The sequence below is a fragment of the Hypanus sabinus genome, chromosome 8 (assembly GCF_030144855.1).
Source record: "Hypanus sabinus isolate sHypSab1 chromosome 8, sHypSab1.hap1, whole genome shotgun sequence".
NCBI classification, from domain to species: Eukaryota; Metazoa; Chordata; class Chondrichthyes; order Myliobatiformes; family Dasyatidae; genus Hypanus; species Hypanus sabinus.
Genome location: NC_082713.1, coordinates 128,204,941 through 128,223,282, shown reverse-complemented (window position 1 = coordinate 128,223,282; position 18,342 = coordinate 128,204,941). Strand labels below are relative to the sequence as shown.

The window sequence follows — 18,342 nt, the reverse complement described above, 5'->3', positions numbered from 1 at the left end:
TCCTCCCTCACCTCCATTCAGGGCCCGAAACAGCCCTTCCAGGTGAGGCAACACTTCACCTGTGAATTTGTTGGGGTCATCTGTGGTATCTGGTGCTCCTGATGTGGCCCCCTCTACATTAGTGAGAACTGATGTAAATTGGGGGACTGCTTTGTTGATTTCTATTCCCAATCCCATTCTGACACGTTGGTCTATGATCCTCACTTTTGCCATGATGAGGCTACTCAGGGTGCAGAAGCAAAATCATATATTCCATCTGGAGAGCCTCCAACCTGATGGCATGAACATCAATTTCTCTTTCCAGTAATTTATTTTTTCTTTCTTTCCATTTCCCCTCTTCCTTCCCCCTTTCTATTCCCCACTTGCCTATCACCTCTCCCTGGTGTTTCTCTTTCCTCCTTTTCTCCCATGAGCCAGTCTCCTCTTCTGTCAGGTTCCTTCTTCTCCAGGCCTTTAGCTTTCCCATCCACACGACTTTACCTATCACCTTCTAGTTTGTCCTCCTTTCCCTTCCCCCACCTTTTTATTCTGGCATCTTTCCCCTTCCTCACCAGTCCTGAAAAAGTGTCTTCACCCAGAACGCCGACTGTTTATTCATTTTCATAGCTGCTGCTAGACCTGCTGAGTTCCTTCAGCATTTGGTGTGCATTGCGTTGGGCTGAATACACTGCTTGTTCCAGCAGAACAGTACAGCTGGAACTTAGCATATTTGAAGGGAAGAGAAAAGAAAGCAGAAACATTAATTTTCCTTCATAAAACATGCCCCTCTGCTCCACCCTCCTTTCAACTCAGAACCAAACCAAGCCGATCTTAAACAAGTACTGCCAGAAAATGGGCTTAGATTCATATTCGGAAGAAAGGTAATCATTAAAAGTTCTCTTCACAGGTGCTGTCAAATAGGCATTGCAACAATTCTCTGCCTTTAGTCATCAATTCAGAATATCAGCCCATTTGACTTTGGACTCTGCACAATGACAAAGGATATTCTGGGCAACTGTGATAGACATGGCAAAAGTGCCACCATTTCTCTTGTTCCAACATACCACCCCATCAGCCTCCACACGTAACACATCATTCTCTGCAACCTCCACCATCTCTAAAGGAATCTTACCAGCAAACCTTTATTTACCCTCCTTCGTTTTCCATAGGGATCTCCCCCTCCACAATTCCCTTGACCATTTGTCCCTCCTCACTATTCTCCCTCCCAGCACTTATTCCTGTAAGCGGCAAAAGTGCTACTCCCGCCCATTCACCTCCATTCAGGGCCCCAAACAGTCCTTCTCGGTGATGCAACGATTCACTTGCGAATCCGTTGGGGTCATCTATTGCGTCTGGTGCTCCCAATGCAGCCTCCTCTACATCGGAGACCCCTGTTGTAAATTGGGGGACCACTTCATCGAGCACCTCCGCTCCTTTCACCAAAAGTGGGACTTACTGGTGGCCAGACATTTTAATTCTGATTCCCATTTCGACATCTCGGTCCATAGCCTCTGCTTGTGTCATGATGAGGTCACCCTCAGAGTGGAGAAGCAACACGTTGTATTAAATCTGTGTAGCCTCCAACCTGATGGCATGGATATTGATTTCTTCCAGTGGAAATATTTACCAGTTTCCTTCTTCTATTCCCCACTCTGGCTTATTATCTCTTCTCACCTGCCTATCACCTTCCCCTGGATCTTCTCCTCCTTGCCTTTCTCCTATGGTTCACTCACTTTTCCTATCAGATTCCTTTGCCTCCAGCCTTTACTTCTCCTACCAACCTGGCTTTACCTGTCACCTTCTAGCTATCCTCCTTCTCCTTCGCCCACCTTCTCATTCTAGCAATTTCCACCTTCCTTTCCAGTCCTGAAGAAGGATCTTGGCCTGAAACACTGATGGTTTACTCATTTCCATAGATGCAGTATGATCAGCTGAGTTCCTTCAGCATTTTGTGTGTGTTGCTTTGGATATCCAGCATCTGTAGAATTAGTATTTATAACCATTTCTATTTATTTTTAATTTAAACCCAATCAACTATTTTTAAGAGCACATACCTAATGCCTATCAGTCACCATACACTGCATGGTATATAGGGGACACCTGTTTTTTAGAAATCAAGCAAAAGTTTCTTCCAGTGAAAACAATTCTGTAATGGTCAGAGTACAGCTCACCTGTAGCTTGTGTTAGACTGGAGTAGTCTGTCACAAATGATTTCAATTGAGTTGCACATAACATTGGAGCCAATCATGTAGTATGACACAGTCTTTTCACGCTGTTGATGCTCTCTGTCACTGCAGTCATAGACAGAAAAGTGTTGCTGTGCGATGTATGGGTGTTGTCCTTCCGTGCCAGTGTAATAGTAGTAGAGCCCGGGAAGTGTGTCCAGAGACAGCAGGGTAAAATTCTCAGAGGCAACTAGAAAAGGGATTTACCAAAGACGTGGGTTACCAAACAGAGTCCAGGTTAATAATGAATGGCTTAGTAAGGCGCATTCATCTCGCAATAAAAATTTGTAGAATTTTACTAAGTGAAGTAACAGGAGAAATAATCAAGGATAAACTGGGAAAACAAAAATTAGTGGGAGGAAGAAAGAGGGATGACGGAAGTGGCACATAAATGGTACATATAGTCAAGAGGACTAGAACACAAAAGCAAGGATGTAATGTTGAAGCTTTATAAAGCACCAGTGAGGCCTCACCTGGAGTATTGTGAGCAGCTTTGAGCCCCTTATCTTAGAAGGGATGTGCTGAAACTGGAGGGGGTTCAAAAGAGTTTCACAAAAATAATTCCAGGATTGAACGGCTTCTCATACGAAGAGTGTTTGATGGCTCTGGGCCTGCATTCACTGGAATTCAGAAGAATGACGAGGTGACCGTATTGAAAACAATTGAATGGTGAAAGACTTTGATAGAGTGGATGATTCCTATGTTGGGAGAGTCTAAGACTAGAGGACACAGCCTCAAAATAGAGGGGGCGTCCTTTTAGAATGGAGATGAAGAGGAATTTCTTTAGCCAGAGGGTGGCAAATCTGTGGAATTTTTTGCCACAGGCAGCTGTGAAGGCCAAGTTTTAACATATATTTAAGGTAGATGTTGATAGATTCTTGATTGGTCAGGGCATGAAGGGATATGGGGAGAAGGCAGGAAGTTGGGGCTGAGAGGAAAATTGGATCAGCTATGGTGAAATGGCAGAACAGACTCAATGGCCACTTGGCCTAATTCTGCTCTTATACCTTATGGTCTTATATAACAATTTAAGAACAGCTTCTTTCCCTTGGTACCACATTTCTGAACCATTCTTGAACCAATGAACACTAACTCATTACTCCTCTTTTCCACTCTTATTTATATTTTGTAACTTATAGCAAATTTTATGCTTTGAGTTGTGCTGCTGCTGCAAAGCAACAATTGTCATGGCATGTGTCAGTGAAAATGAACTTGATTCTGATAGTAAACTTTATCATGCTGCTGCAGCAAGTTTTTCATTGTACTGTGCCTTGTGGCATTTGTGTCTAAGAGAATAATCTTGACTTGACTTAGTAATGCAGAGTTGAGGACTGGGATCCTACTCAGTGTATTACTGATAGACCAACCTGAAATGATGGGTGGTGTGGGGAGAGGAAAGATCAATTCTTGAAAAGCTCAAACTTTGCACTGTCTCAATCTAGTTGTTAGTAACAAAGATCAGTTTATGGATAAAGCAGTTGCCCAGAATGATGGAGGGAAAATCATTGGGTTTCATCCACATCTCTCAATAGATCACAGAGGCAAGGTGAGTCTATGAATGCACAGACAATGAATGCTTGTCTGCTGTATGATGAGGAACACTGGATCACATTACCTTGGAGTTGTAGAGGGAGGGGGACCTTGGCAACTGATTGTGGTTGAGGTAGTGGAGGACACAATATTAACTAACAATGGAAGTTCTATTGATGATATACTGTACGATACTATTTTAATAGATGATAGAGCACATCATTTTAATTAAGGTGGAGGGCATCATTCTGGAGAATTTCATCCTCTGATCTTGCTGGAAACCAAAATAAACTTCAAAATGAGGACTGGCTTCACTGTTCCTCAACTATCTCCCTCCCCTGATATTTGTGACCAAACGTCTCATAAGGAAGGTATTCTTAACTTTGCAATCACTCATTTCATTCACCTCTGATAAAGGAGGACTTGAGTCAGGGAATGTCCTGCACTCAATTAGACTGGAGGAGTTACAAGAGTAAAACATATGAGAACTATATCTAATTTCTGTTAATGTTGATTTATGTTAACTTATGTTTAATGTAATGGAATTTTAGATTGTATGCCAAGCAGTGAGATCCCTGAGATTCTGGAATGAACAATATGTAAAGCATCAAACTCCACCTTTAATTGAATCAATCACATTCCAATCAAATGATTCTAGTGGCCTTTATCTATGTCCATTTTCACGAACTCTTTCAAAGTCGCAACTTCTTGGTGTGACCACGATAAACCTGAAGCAATTTTGTTCCTACCTTGTTCTCAGTCTGACTGTGCAATCAGAGTCATACAGCATGAAAATAGGCTCTCTAGCCTAAATGGTCCATGCAAGTGAAGATTCCCATCTTAGCTAGTCTCATTTGCCTGTGTTTGGTCCATGTCCCTCCAAATCTCTACTGTCCGTGTGCCCATCCAAGCATCTTAAATATTGTTAAATAGTTATATTGTTATATTGTTAAATAGTGCCTCAACCACTTCCTCTAGTAGCTCTTGCTAAATATGGACCACCCTCTGGGTGGAAAAGTTGTCCCTAATGAGTTTCTCCCCTCTCACATTAAATCCATGCTCTCTGGTTCCTCATTCCATAACCCGGAGAAGAAGACTGTACATTCTCCTGTCTATGCTTCCCCCCACCACCCTCGATATAATACATAGTACAATTTCTGCTGTGTTGATCACTGGACAATCCTAAGGCATAAAGGACTGAGAACAAAGTCTCTGAAGAAACCTGGCAGTCATTAATGACAATGTGTAGATGATGTACAGCTACAAAGGGCTGTTATGGTATATTAGGATTTGGCTCCTTGTTGGCTGCGGGAATTGTTGGCGACTGAGTTGTAAGGAGTGCATGCAAGTGATCACTGTCTGAGTGAGTTCATGGCTGTTAAAAACAGCTTCTTGTGAGAAGCTCAAACATGATTTAAAATCCTAATAGATGGAACAATTAAGAGCACACCTTTCTCCGTTGCAACAACAATGTAGATGGAGAGGCGACCGTATGTGGCATTCAGCTGTTTCGCAGCTGCATCGAATACTCCGCACTCCGGAAGCCTCAAGAAGATGCTCGATACCCTTACTGAGAAATCTTCACTGATCAGTAATCGTGGCTTTATTTTTGCTGCTAGAAATAGAAAAAAAATTACAGAAATGGTATTTATAGAAAGAACATGATAAAGCTGTCTTTGTCAATCTAGAATGGAAGGCTTCATCTTATGAGCAGATGCGGCAGAAAATGGAGAAACCGGACAGGACATAGAGGAGACTATGTGTAGTCTGAGTAACAGTGTGTTTATGTCAGTACCAACAAATGTGGCTGGGTTATACCAGTAAGTGTCACTTGTCTTTACCAGCGAACAACACTGGATAGTTTGTTGCCTGAGATTAAGGAACAACTGTACACCATATATTAGTGATGTATTAGTGATTTTCTATGGCGTGTTGGTGTGAATTGCAACAAAAAACAACAGACAATAATAAGAATTTTATAAAAAATAAACGAGGAGGTTAAAGTACAGATACGGAATAAAGTGTGTACAAACTCCAGCATATGTTAAACAGCATTATAAAAACTGGCTTAAAGAGTCTACAGTGCAGTGAGTGTCTGAGGTAATAGGGTAATAGGGCGGGTGGGGGGGGGGGTGGTGGTAGAATTGGCCATCTAGAATGAATGATCAAATTAACTGCCCAGAGGAAAAAAATTAAGATAATGTCAAGTTTTTGTTATAATAGCCATATACTGTAGTGCTTTCCAGTAGGGAACGTTTGAAAAAGATGTTTTGCTGGGTGGGTTTTGTTTGTGATACTTTTCCTGCCCGTTTCTCTGTCCTGAATACATACAAGCCCTGCAGTGATGGTAGATTGCGGACAGTGACGCTTTCAGCTGACCTGACAGTTTGTTGTAGCTTTTGTCTATTGTGAGAGTGTGCTGCAGCAAACCAGACAGTAACGGTTGATGTGAGGATGCTCTCTATGATGGCAGTGTAGTGTTGTGGCAGTATGTTTGGGAGAAGATGAAATTTCACCAGCTGCTGCAACAACAACCTTGCACTTTGATGGAGATTCAGAGAACCTGAAAAGGTAGATAAATGTCAGAAATGGTGAGTTCCTCCAGCAATTTGGTTTTTTTGCACCAGATTACAGCATTTGTAGGCTCTCGAGTTTCCATTGCTCCAGGATATGTGGATAGTGTCTGTTCTTTTACCCACAATAACTCACCATTCTGTGGGACAGGGTGAATAGAGCAGTAGGTTTTGTTCTATCTACTACAGGCACTATATCCATGTTAGTGGTTTTGACTGAGGGAGAACTCCACAGCTGATAAGCCATTCATTCTTGGAAATGTTCCATGATATCTTTCATTTCACTTAGAGCAAGTAAATGAGATCTAACATTTTACACATTCGGCAATAGTGCACTCTCTCAGTTCTAAGCAAGTACATTGACTTAATTGCCTGTGATGCTGCAGCAAGCAAGTTTTCCATTGTACCTGTACCTCACTGTTTTTGTGCGTGTGACCTGACTTGATACATCTCTGCAGAGGCAAACTGTAATTTACTGCATTCGTACTTTGGTGATACTACAAAATACTACTTCAGTTATATTATGCCACGAGAGTGTTAATATTTACTTAGGTTCTTCACAGGACAGTAATCATGTGAGAAAATATTTACAATGATATGACAGTGGCAGATGTTACAGAGTGTCATAAGGTGAACTGAAGATGAAGAGAAGTTTACGGAAAAGGCCCAAAATTTAAATTGCATGTATAACGCCCTGGCTCACATTTACTGCTATGCTCTAAGTATTTCATTTTAACAGCTCTGTAAGAGCAGTCTGTTCTGCTTTCAGCCTGTTCAGGTTATTGTTGAAGATAACAGATGCAGAAAAATGTCTGTCATCCAGTTAGGATGATGGAACTGGGAGAAAGCTTGAGAGAACACAGGGGAGGAAGGTTTTGTGAGGGACACTGAGGTTGGCTTTGAGTTTTTTTTTTGTTCAGCAGGAGATGAAGAGAGAAGACACTGGAGAGAATCGATCATAGGATTTGACCTGGTGGGAGACCGTGATTCGTTGGAGCAAAGTGCCGGATGCTACTGAGCATCAGTGAATATGAATGCCTTTTGGAAGAGTTGAGCTCCAACTTGTGCACATTTGACCGTCTAATTATAATGAGCCCTTTTCGTGTTTCTTCTTTCTTTTCTTTACTGATCCTTTAGTTAAGATTCATAAATACAATTCCTTTAATCGTATGCGTGTGTTGTCTGTTGGCTCTGAGTTGTAACAGGGTAGCAAATTACACAGCGTCCTCACAAACCAGGGTTTGGGGTGGGAGAACCGTCTCAATCTTACAGGTTTGGCGGTACCGAAATATGCATTCCACAGACTTATGCGGCTAAGGAAACCAGTGGTGTTTCACACGCATTAGGAAGAGATCAGAAAAAGTGCTTTTTAATGAATGCTTAAAGAATAAGCATTTGAAAGAAATTTTGTGTGCTGCAATTCTTGAGGAGTCATTTGATTGCATAGAGAGAAAATCTAAAAGAAGTGAGTGGAGGCAGTTGGCACATTTTGCCTACCAAAGTTCCCAAGAAGACATTGAATTGCGCATAATTAGGCATTGGCAAAAATCCAATACAAAGAAGTTAGTTTAACTGGAGTGGCCATTGTGTGATTGGGCCAGTGTTAGAGTTGGGAGTAGAGGCTTTGGCGAGGAGTGGAATAGGACGTGGGTAGATTTTTTTTTGTTAACGATTCTTTCTTTCGTATTGTACATTTAGAGCAGTGGTGATGTCAGATGGGATAGTTGAATCTTGTGGGATGTGGGAAGGTATGCAGACCTCCAGTGTCCCTGACAACTTCACCTGCAAGAAGGGCATTTAGCTGAAGCTGAATGGATTTTGTATCATTCACGAGTCAGAGGTATTGATAGACAGGACATACAGTGAGGTGGTTACACCAAAGTACAGGACATAGCTAACTGGGTGACCATCAGGAAGGTTAAAGGGGATAGCATCCTGTGCAGAGTATCGCTGTGGCTATTCCCCTCAATAACAGGTATACTATTTTGGGGCAGTGATGATCTAGCAAAGAAAAGTCACAGCAGTCATGTTTCTGGCTCTGTGGCTCAGGAGGGTATTGGTGAAGAGTTGAACTGTTGTGATAGGGGATTTGTTGATGAGGGGAACAGAAAGGAGGCTCTGTGGACAAGAATGAGATTCCTGGATAACATGTTGCCTCTCGGGTGCCAGTGTCAGGGACATTTCAGATCAAATCCACAGCATCCATAAGTGGGAGGGTTAACAACCAGAGGTCATTGTCCATGTCGGTACTGATGGCACGGGTAGGAGGGGTGATGAGGTACTGCAAAGTGAGTTCAAGGAGATAGTGCTAAGTTAAAGAACAGGACCTCCAGGGTTGTGATTTTAGGAGTGCTACCCATGCCATGAGCTAGCGAGGCCAGAAATAGGAATATTATAAAGTTTAACACGTGGCTAAGGAGATGATGCAGGGGGGAGGGCTTTTGAATTTTTGGATTATTGAGCTCTTTTCCAGGGAAGGTTGGACCTGTACAGAACTGGTTGCACCTGAACTGGAGGGCAACAGTAGTGGGAAGGTTTACTAGTGCATTGTGGGGTGTTTAAACTAGTGTTGCAGGAGCATGGGAATTTGAGTGCCAGAGCAGATAATGGAGTGATAGTGGAGAAAGGTGTTCTTAAGCCTACATACACATTTGGGAAACAGAAGATTGAGCCTTGTCTGAGATGTATATATTTCAATGCAAGGAGTATTACAGGAAAGGCGAATGAGCTTAGGGCATGGATCAGAACCTGGAATTATGATGTAGCCTTGGTTGCAGGAGGGCAGGACTGGCAGCTCAATTTGATGGGATTCCATTGTTTAAGATGTGAAAGAGCGGGAGAGGGATTAAAGGGTGGCATTACTAGTCAGGGAAAATGTCATGGCAGTGCTCAGACAGGACAGACTGGAGATCTCGTCTAGAACTGAGGAATAAGAAAGGTATGACCATGTTATTGGGATTATATTATAGACCACCAAACAGTCTGCAGGATTTAGTAGAGCAAATTTGTGGAGAGATTGCAGACTGTTGCAAGAAACATAAGGTTGTGATAGTTGGTGATTTTACCTTCCCACATATTGACTGGGACTCCCATTCTGTAAAAGGACTGGATGGAAAAGAGTTTATCAAATGTGTTCAGGAAGATTCTTTAATCAGTATTGTTCCTTTCCAAGCCTTGTGGCTCATCAGGTGGCAACCTTGCTGTTTCTTTCCGCATTTGTCTGTATTTTAAGAGACTTAGTTGCTATACTTTACCCAGCAAGAATGGAAAGCGTGCAAGCAGCCGGCTGGATTTATATTCAGGACGCTTGCTTTGAAGTCTGGTGTAGATGCCATTTCTCCACTGGCGGGGACCCTTAATCAGTACATAGAAGTTCCAACTAGAGAGAGTGCAAAACTAGATCTCCTATTAGGGAATGAGACTGGGCAGGTGAGGAAAGTTTCTGTAGTGGGGGGTGGGGGGGGGGGGGAGGGAGACACTTTCCATCCGGTGATCATAATGCCATTAACTTTAAGGTAATAATAGAAAAGGATGTCCTCAGGGAACATTCTGCGGTCCTTGGGGTGAGATTCTAATTTGGAGAAGGGCCAATTTTGATGGTATCAGAAAGGATCTGGCAAGTATGGATTGGTACATGTTTTTTCCTGCCAAAGGTGTAACTTGGTAAGTGGGAGGCCTTCAAAAGTGAAATTTTGGGAGTATGGAGTTTGTATATTCCGTTCACAATAAAAGGTAAAGATAACAGGTTTAGGGAATGTTGGTTTTCAAGAGATATTGAGGTTCTGGTTAAGAAAAAGGAGTTATTAGCAGGTAGGAACAAATGAGGCACTTGAGGAGTATGAGGAATGCAAGAGAACACTTAAAGAAGAAAATCAGAAGGGCTAAAATAAGGCCTAAGGATGCTCTGGCAAACAAGGTGAAGGAGACTCCTAAGGAATTCTACAGATATATTAAGAGCAAAAGGACAGCAAGGGACAAAACTGGCCCTCTGGAAGATCAGAGTGGTGACCTATGCATGGAGCCAAAATAGATTTTTGTTTGCAACTGTATTTAGTCAGGAGACAGACACAGACTCTATTGAACTGAGCTAAAGAAGCAACAGTGTCATGGCCCCTATGCAGATTACAGAGGAGGAGGTGTTTGCTGTCTTGAGGAAAATTAGGGTGGATAAATCCCGAGCATCTGACCAGGTGCTCCCTCGGATCCTGTGGGAGGGTAGTGCAGAAATTGCAGGGGCTCTAGCATCTTCAGGAATGAGTGAGGTGCCAGAGGACCGGAGGATAGCTATTTTTTTCCTATAGGCTATAGAATAAGCAAGGAAATGACAGGTCAGTGAGCCTAACATTAGTAGTGGGAAAGCCATCGGAAGGTATTCTAAGAGACCGAATATGTCAGTATTTGATAGACGAGGTCTGATTAGAGATAGTTAACATAGCTTTGTGTGGTAGGTGAAACAAATCTTAGAAGCTTTTGAGGAACTTACCGGGAAGGTTGATGAAGGCAAGGCAGTGGATCCTGTCAACATGAACTTTAGTAAGGCCTTTGACAAGGTCCTGCATAGGTGGTTGGTCAAGAAGGTGGGTATCTCGGCATTCAAGGTGAAGTTGGATTAGACATTGGCATCTCAGGAAAAACCAATGAGTGGTGGTACATATTTGCTTCTTTGACTGAAGGCCTGTAACATGTGGTATGTTTTAGGGATCTCTGCTGGCTCTGATGTTGTTTGTCAACTATATCAATGGTGTAAATAATAATGCGGTAAACTGGATCAGCAAATTTGCAGATGGCACCAAGATTGGGGGTGAACAAGACTATTGCAGTTTGTAGCAGGATCTGGAACAGCTGGAAAACTGGGCTGAAAAATGGCAGATGGAATTTAATGCAAAGAGTTGTGAAGTATTGCACTTCGGGATGACCAGCCAAGGTAGGTCTTATACCGTGAACGGTAGTGTACTGAGAGTTGTGGTAGAACACAGGGATCTGGGAATACAGATCCATATTTCCCTGAAAATCCTGTCACATGGTAGATAGGGTTCCAAAGGAAACTCTTGGCACATTGGCCTTCATAAATCTATGTACTGAGTGCAGTAGTTGGGATGTTACTTTGAAATTGTATAAAACTTTGGTGAGGCCTAATTTGGAGTAGTGTGTGTAATTTTGGTTACCTAACTACTGTACAGAGAAGATGTAAATAAGATGTAAAGAGCGCAGAAAATATTTACAAGGATACTGGTAGGATTTGAGGACCTGAGTTATAAGGAAAGGTTCAAACTTTATTTCCTAGAATGTAGAAGATTGAGGGGAGATTTGAGATTTGATAGAAGTATACAAAATTATGAGGGGTATTAGTAGGGTAAATGCAAGTAGATTTTTTTTACCACTGGGGATGGGTGAGACTACAACTAGAGGTCATGCTGAAGCGTGAAATATATTTAAGGTGAACATGAAGGGGAACTTCTTCACTCAGAGAGTGGTGATAGTGTGGAATGAGTGCAAATTAAGTGAAATTTGGATAGATACATGGATGGGAGGGGTATGGAGGGCTGTGGTTAGGGTTCATTCCATGGGACGAAACAGATTTATTATTTGGCATGGACTAGATGCGTCAAAGTGCTGTTTCAGTGCTGTAGTGTTCAATAACACTATGACTCTAATAGTCACCTATTATTTTAGAATTTTTTTGGTTTATAAAATGCTTCTAGCCTGAGTGACATGTTTTCTATAAATTTTTAAGTCTTACTTGCTTCAGGATGCTGGATCATTCTGACAGATAGCTTCTCACTGGCCGATCTTACACCTTGACTATTCACTGCAGACACACTGATAATATAGATCTGATTTGGATCCAGGTCTTGCAGGTAGATATAGTTTACAGTTGTTGTGTATTGCACTGATGAGGATTCATTGACCTGGACATCAACCTGCATAATGACAAGTTGACCACTTTTGTCAGCAAACATCTGGAAATACTACGACCAAAAATAATATTCATATTCGGAACACAAAGCAAGGCACAAGACCTCTTTAAAATTATTTGAATCTTCCTCTGCTCCTGCATATCAATTACCTCTTAACTGAATTAAATGCATCAATAATGACACATTGTTATCACAAGAAGGAAGACTTCCCAAAGACTTTTACAAGAGAAGACTTGAGACCATAAATATCATTGAGTAATGCTGTTACATAATTTCAGGGTTGTTTGGTGTTGGTCATCCTTGAGATTTACCCACTGGGAAATAACAAAGTAATTCATTTTAGGAACAATGTAGAGAATATTTGACGTCATCCAGCAATCCAGCATCACTTTGTGTTCCTGTATGAACACATTCAACAGACTTCAGTGCTGAATGACTCCATGCAAGATTTATATTCTAAATCTTTCCCCTTCAATTAAAGTAGCCCCACATCCCTTTATGGCCACACTGCAGAAGTGGCCCTAGAACCTTCCCTCCTCCATTATGTGGAACTCTTAGATCCATTGATAACCCAATCTCACAATCCTCTTAGCTGCACGCCTTGAGCATCATAACCCCAGCAATCTACTGACCCACTCCTCTGAACGCTTCTTAACCTGACTCCAGTGAACCCCAGGACTCTGATTCTTGCCCATCAAAAATTGGCATGTTCTGAAAGACACCCTGCTGCCAACACACTACCACCCCTCCAGCTCCAACAGTGGTCCCTTGATTTCCTCTGTTTCTGACCCCAAAGATCCCCTTTCTGTAGGCCTGCTCAACCAAACTTAAGGTACCAACCTTACGAGCATGTCCTCAGGAATAGACGGGATGTTACTATTTTGCCTCCAGGCTCAGTGACTATCAGATCACATTTGAACACTCTTCTAGTTTTTTCCATCAACCTGTACTTTCCTACAGGGATTACTGGAGATGGATTTTTAGCCTGTTTCTCTACTGTTTTGTCCTACAAATTCATGAACTAGCTGGAGTTACCCTCCTCTACTCCCATCCCTCTGACCATCAAGCCTGTTTGCCAAAGAGCATAGTCTCAGAATAAAGTAACATCCTTTTAAGACTGAGATAAGGAGGAATTTCTTTAGCCAAAGAATGGTGAATCGGTGGATGGGTGTATTTAAGGCAGAAATTGATCGGTTCTTGATTGATAAAGGGTTAAGGGTTTCTGGGAGAAGACAGGAGAATAGGGTTAGAAAAAAATCAACTACGAATGAATGGTTGAGCAGATTTGATGGGCTAAATGGTCTAATTCTGTTCATACATCTTATGGTTTTGTGGTCTTGTGATCTTAATAGCCAACTTAGAATAAATATGGATTGAGCCAAGTTGTTTGACTCAGGACCTCATTGCATGGACACTATCAGACGGAGGGACTCAGAGACCTATGAGGACATTCTGAAACCTATTTTCACTTGGATGGAGTTGATAGGTATAAACAAGATGATAATGGCTTAGAATTGGGACACTCATTTACACTTCCATTAGCCTTGAGGATTGGTCCTTTATGATTTGAATCATTTTTCATTTAAGGAGAACTGATAGGAGCCTAATGGCAAATTTAAGGGTCATATAGTTGGAGCTCATGTATCATTAAGAGTCATTGAACACAGAAGCAAGACTTTCAGCCCACCCTTTCAATGGTGACCGCCAAGATCTCTTTGGACTCATCCCAATTACTTGAATTTGATTGGTTGCCTTCTATTGGAATCAGAAAAATCTTCAGAAGTTTTATCTGACTTTTTTGGGTGCCATTTCGCGACCCCAAAACTGGCACACCGAGATTGGCCTCAAAACCACTTTCCCAATCCCATAAGGTTTCCACAGTTGGAAAGATAATTAACTGCAGGCTAGGATCATTCTAGAACACCTACATTGCCAAAGTTTCAAGACCTGTAACTTGTCTGGACCTTGAATTCGGGGCAACACCTTGAGCCTAAAAGGCACCAGCTTGTTTGTTAACCATAAAAGCACGCTGCATATCTTTGACTTGACTCCAGATCTTTGGTTGTACTCACATTGTACTGTATTATTTTCTCCTTAGGTGCTGATGGAGGTTTCCAGCTAACAAGCACACAGCATTGTTCAAACTCCCCCACCTTCACTTCTTGAGGGGCTGATGGAATCTTGACTGGCTGAATGACTTTGGCATCAAAAGATACAAACCTGCATGTTATTTTTTTAACACTGAAAAACTAGAGTAAGTCAGAAAACATTAATTTAAGAAGTGTGATTTTTAAGCAGCTGGGTTACCAACTTTGTATAAAGACATACAAACATATCGTTTCCCCTGCAGCATCACCAATACTTGTCCAACTTGCACCCTTGTGCACTATTATCATCGTTGTCACCTCCAAACGTACAGACTCTTGATTATCCAACAAATCTACCCTTGACTTGGTCAGGCATTCTTGGTTCTAGAACCTCAGAAGTATGTGCAATTCAGGTTGCTCCATTACGGGAAGGATGTACAAGCTCTGGAAATGAGGTTGCCAGGGCCTCTCAATTAGAGGCTGGGAAAACTTGGAGCACTGGAAGGTGAGGGGAGACCTGTTAGAAGTTCATAAAATTATGAAAGGCATAGATCAGGTAGACAGCCAAAATCCTTTCCCTATGATAGAAATGTCAAATACCAGAGGATATGCATTTAAAGTGAGAGATGGTAAGTTTGAAGGGGATGTGCAGGGCAAGCCCTTTACACTGAAAGTGATGGGTGCCTGGAACAAGCTGACAGTGGTGATGGTGGAGGCAGGTGCACTTGTGATGCTCAAGAGGATTTTAGATTGGCACATGAATATCCAGGGAATGCACGGAAAGGGATTCTATGCAAGCAGAAGAGAGTTAATTTAATTTGGCATTGGGTACAATGCAGACGTTGTGGGGCACAGGGCCCATTCTGTGCTGTAACTTCGTGTTCTGTATTTTAATCCCCAACAGTGTTTTAACTAACAAATAGAAGTTGTCAATGAAAACGAAATACAAAACAAATTTTAGAAAAGGTCCTATTAAATTTTCCTGGTGTCCATGAAGCAGAGCTCTAAGGAGTTCCCTTTTATTCTTAGACAACTGTGGAGGGCTGATGATCAACTGATTGAGACACATGAGCTGGTATTTTGAGCTCTTTAGAACATGCTGATAAAGGAGATAGCATCAGACACCTTTACTTCAAATAATTTGGAAGATGTGTAGCTTGGGTGATCGATGTTCTGAGTTGTTCTCCGATCTTGACAACTTATTTGTAAACATTTTGTCATCATATGAGGAAACATCATCAGTGCGCTGTTATTTGTGGTGTCCTCTGAATGCTTGGTCTTTATATTCTTATCAATCAGCTGATTGGTTGTCATTACTGAAACTCAGTTGTGATGGAGGGAGGAAGTCTCATTGCTGATTAGTGGCGTGGCGAAAATTGTGTGTTGTGGTCTGAAATTTTGCCCGTATTGGGTCATAAATTGGATCAAGCCAAGCGTTCGGAGGACTCCACAATTAACACTGGGCTGGTGATGTTTCCTTGTATGGTGATGAAACATTTGCAAGAAAATTGCCAAGATTGGAGGAAAACTCAATCTTCATTTCAACAAAGTGTGGGTTTAGGAGGTAGAAAGCAACTGATTATTGGTGTGGTGAAAAAGGAGATGCCAAAAGCAGCACTGGGGATAGATAGCTGAAAAAAATCAGGATTGTATCAGTGAATTAGTCTGTGATGTCAATAATCCCATCCACAATACGAAATGGAACTACTCTGATCTCTATGCAGGAGGCAATACAGTTGTTTGCTTGCATTATTTGTGAGACATACCCTTAATATATACAACACAACCTTCCCTCAGCTGTGTTGATTTTGTTTGTCTTGCCTGCAATAGTTTGTAACTCTTCTGTTAACATTTGAAGCAAGGGAATCTCTAATCTAAAAATGGCAGTTATTAAATGTTTTTATTTTAAAGGATTACTTTTATAAACATGCCTGGATTGTTGTTTTGAAACACAAGAGATTCTGCCAATGCTGGAAATCCAGAGCAACACACAACACTAAATGCTGCAGGAACTCAGCAGGTCAGACAACATCCGTGGAAAGAATAAACAATCTTCATCAGTTCCTCCAGAATTTTCTGCGTGTGATTGGTTTTATGCTGTGCCTGATTTTAATTGGCCTTACAAAGAATTATATTAAGATGGTGCATAGTGCAGGTAAGGAACGCCTAAGAAACTGGATAAAAGTGAGGAAACGGAGGTAACTTCCAACTAGTCATTGTCCCATTAAATATTTGAAGTTTGTCACTACTCTAACAGTGATTCTGTGGTCACAGACAGGGACAGCTGATAGTGCTGTTGCCTTACAGCTTCCAGTGAGCTAGGTTCAATCCTGACCTCTTATGCTCTCTATGTAGCATTTGCACGTCCTCGCTCTGACCAGGTGTGTGCTCTGGTTTCCTCTAACATCCCAATGACTTGTGAGTCGATAGGCACAGTTGCCTGTTATGTGCAGGTGAGTGGTAGGATTTGTGGGAAGTGGATGGAGAGGAATTAAGTGGAGAATGAAATTTTGTGAGTCTATGTCGAATCAATGAGCTGAAGTAGCTTTCTTCTATGCCATTCAGAAGCATGAAATGTCCAGTTCCTGTTTCTGTAATTCACTTTGGATATATCAGATGTTTGTTTGCTTGGTTGAGCAGTTTGCATTCCCATTTTTATCACATACACAACATGAACTCAGTTCTACCCTCACTTTGCTTCATTCATTTTAGCATATATCACACTGGGAAGCGAGGAAATAATCAGTTAGGAGACTTTCCATGGGCATACTTACAGCTTTGGGTCATAAATTTCAACAGCAAACCACTGTCCTTATCTCCAAAGAAAGTTTTTGCAGAAGCTGACACAACATAGAGTGTTGACTCATTCAGATCTATTAGTGGGAATGAAAGTGATTAGTGGTCTACTCAATCATTAATGACAACCAACTATCACATTGGAGACACTATAAGAATCATCTTTCTGGTGGAGGGGTTGGGAGAGATCAAACCATTGCAAGTAGAGAGAAATAGAACTCGAGCCAGCAACAAAGCATCTTCAGGGATTCTGCCCCCTTCCATGATGTCATTGGTGATTTTCTAGCATTACCAATCATTAATCCATTATTGGATGATTTCAGTCAGGGATTTATATGTGGAGATGACCTGGGATTCTGGAAGCACAGACTCATCTGCAGAACAGGGTTTCTTCCCTTTCCCTCTCCTCTACACTCCAGATTCCATTGCAGAATACTTCTCCATGACATCTCTATTGGAGATAATTTTCATAATAGCTGTTCTTGTCACTTCAATACTTATGACCAAAATGGGCTGACTCCAACTTAGACTGCTTTTCCTGACGAGGGGAAGAATCCTACTGGGCTCAATGACTTAGAGTAAGTTCAGCAAGTCAACATATGGTCACACAAAGTCCATATGTTCAAGTGAATCCTCATTCTGTGATGGAACTCTGAGATGGGAGTTCCATGTGACACCTGGGTATAATCTATTGTAGCCAGCAATTTGAAACTCATCAAGTGACAAGAGAGCAGCATTTCCCTATTGCATTGTCATCAGTCATGTCAAACCACAAGACATCCTTGCTCTTGCAGCTAAAAGGTTTGCCAAATGCCACGATGGCTGCTTGGAATTAAATGAGAAAAATGACTGTAGATTAGCCTGTAATATCAATAATCCCAGCCACAAAAAGAAGTGGAACTACTCATGGCTCAACACAGCAGGCAATACAACTCATTACTTATGCACAACCTTCATATGTACCCTACAACTTTCTTTAAATTGTTTCTCATTCACCTTGTCCATCTTAACTCTTCTGTTAAAATTTCAAGCAAAGTAATTTCTATTTGAATATTCCCCAACCCAAAACTCCAATATCCAGTAGTCACTTTTCAATCAGTACAGGTAAAAAACTAAAGACCATCTACCCGAACTAGTTGATGCTAGGAATGGGTATTCCTGCCATAGCTTATTGTTAATGAACAACAGTAGCACAAGTCATAGACACACCAAAGCTTTTTTTCGTTTTTTGGAT

General features: G+C 41.6%; 1 protein-coding gene across 1 annotated transcript in view; it reads right to left on the bottom strand.

The window, feature by feature from the left end:
- Positions 1-18,342, bottom strand: part of LOC132397669 (uncharacterized) — a 258,258-nt gene that overhangs the window by 46,542 nt on the left and 193,374 nt on the right. Inside the window, exons 67-71 of the mRNA XM_059976438.1 lie at positions 17,087-17,185; positions 14,298-14,422; positions 12,048-12,228; positions 5,185-5,349; positions 2,151-2,394 (exon numbers count right to left, since the gene is read on the bottom strand). Coding sequence (XP_059832421.1) covers positions 2,151-2,394; positions 5,185-5,349; positions 12,048-12,228; positions 14,298-14,422; positions 17,087-17,185 — 814 coding nt within the window. The remainder of the gene's footprint in view (positions 1-2,150; positions 2,395-5,184; positions 5,350-12,047; positions 12,229-14,297; positions 14,423-17,086; positions 17,186-18,342) is intronic.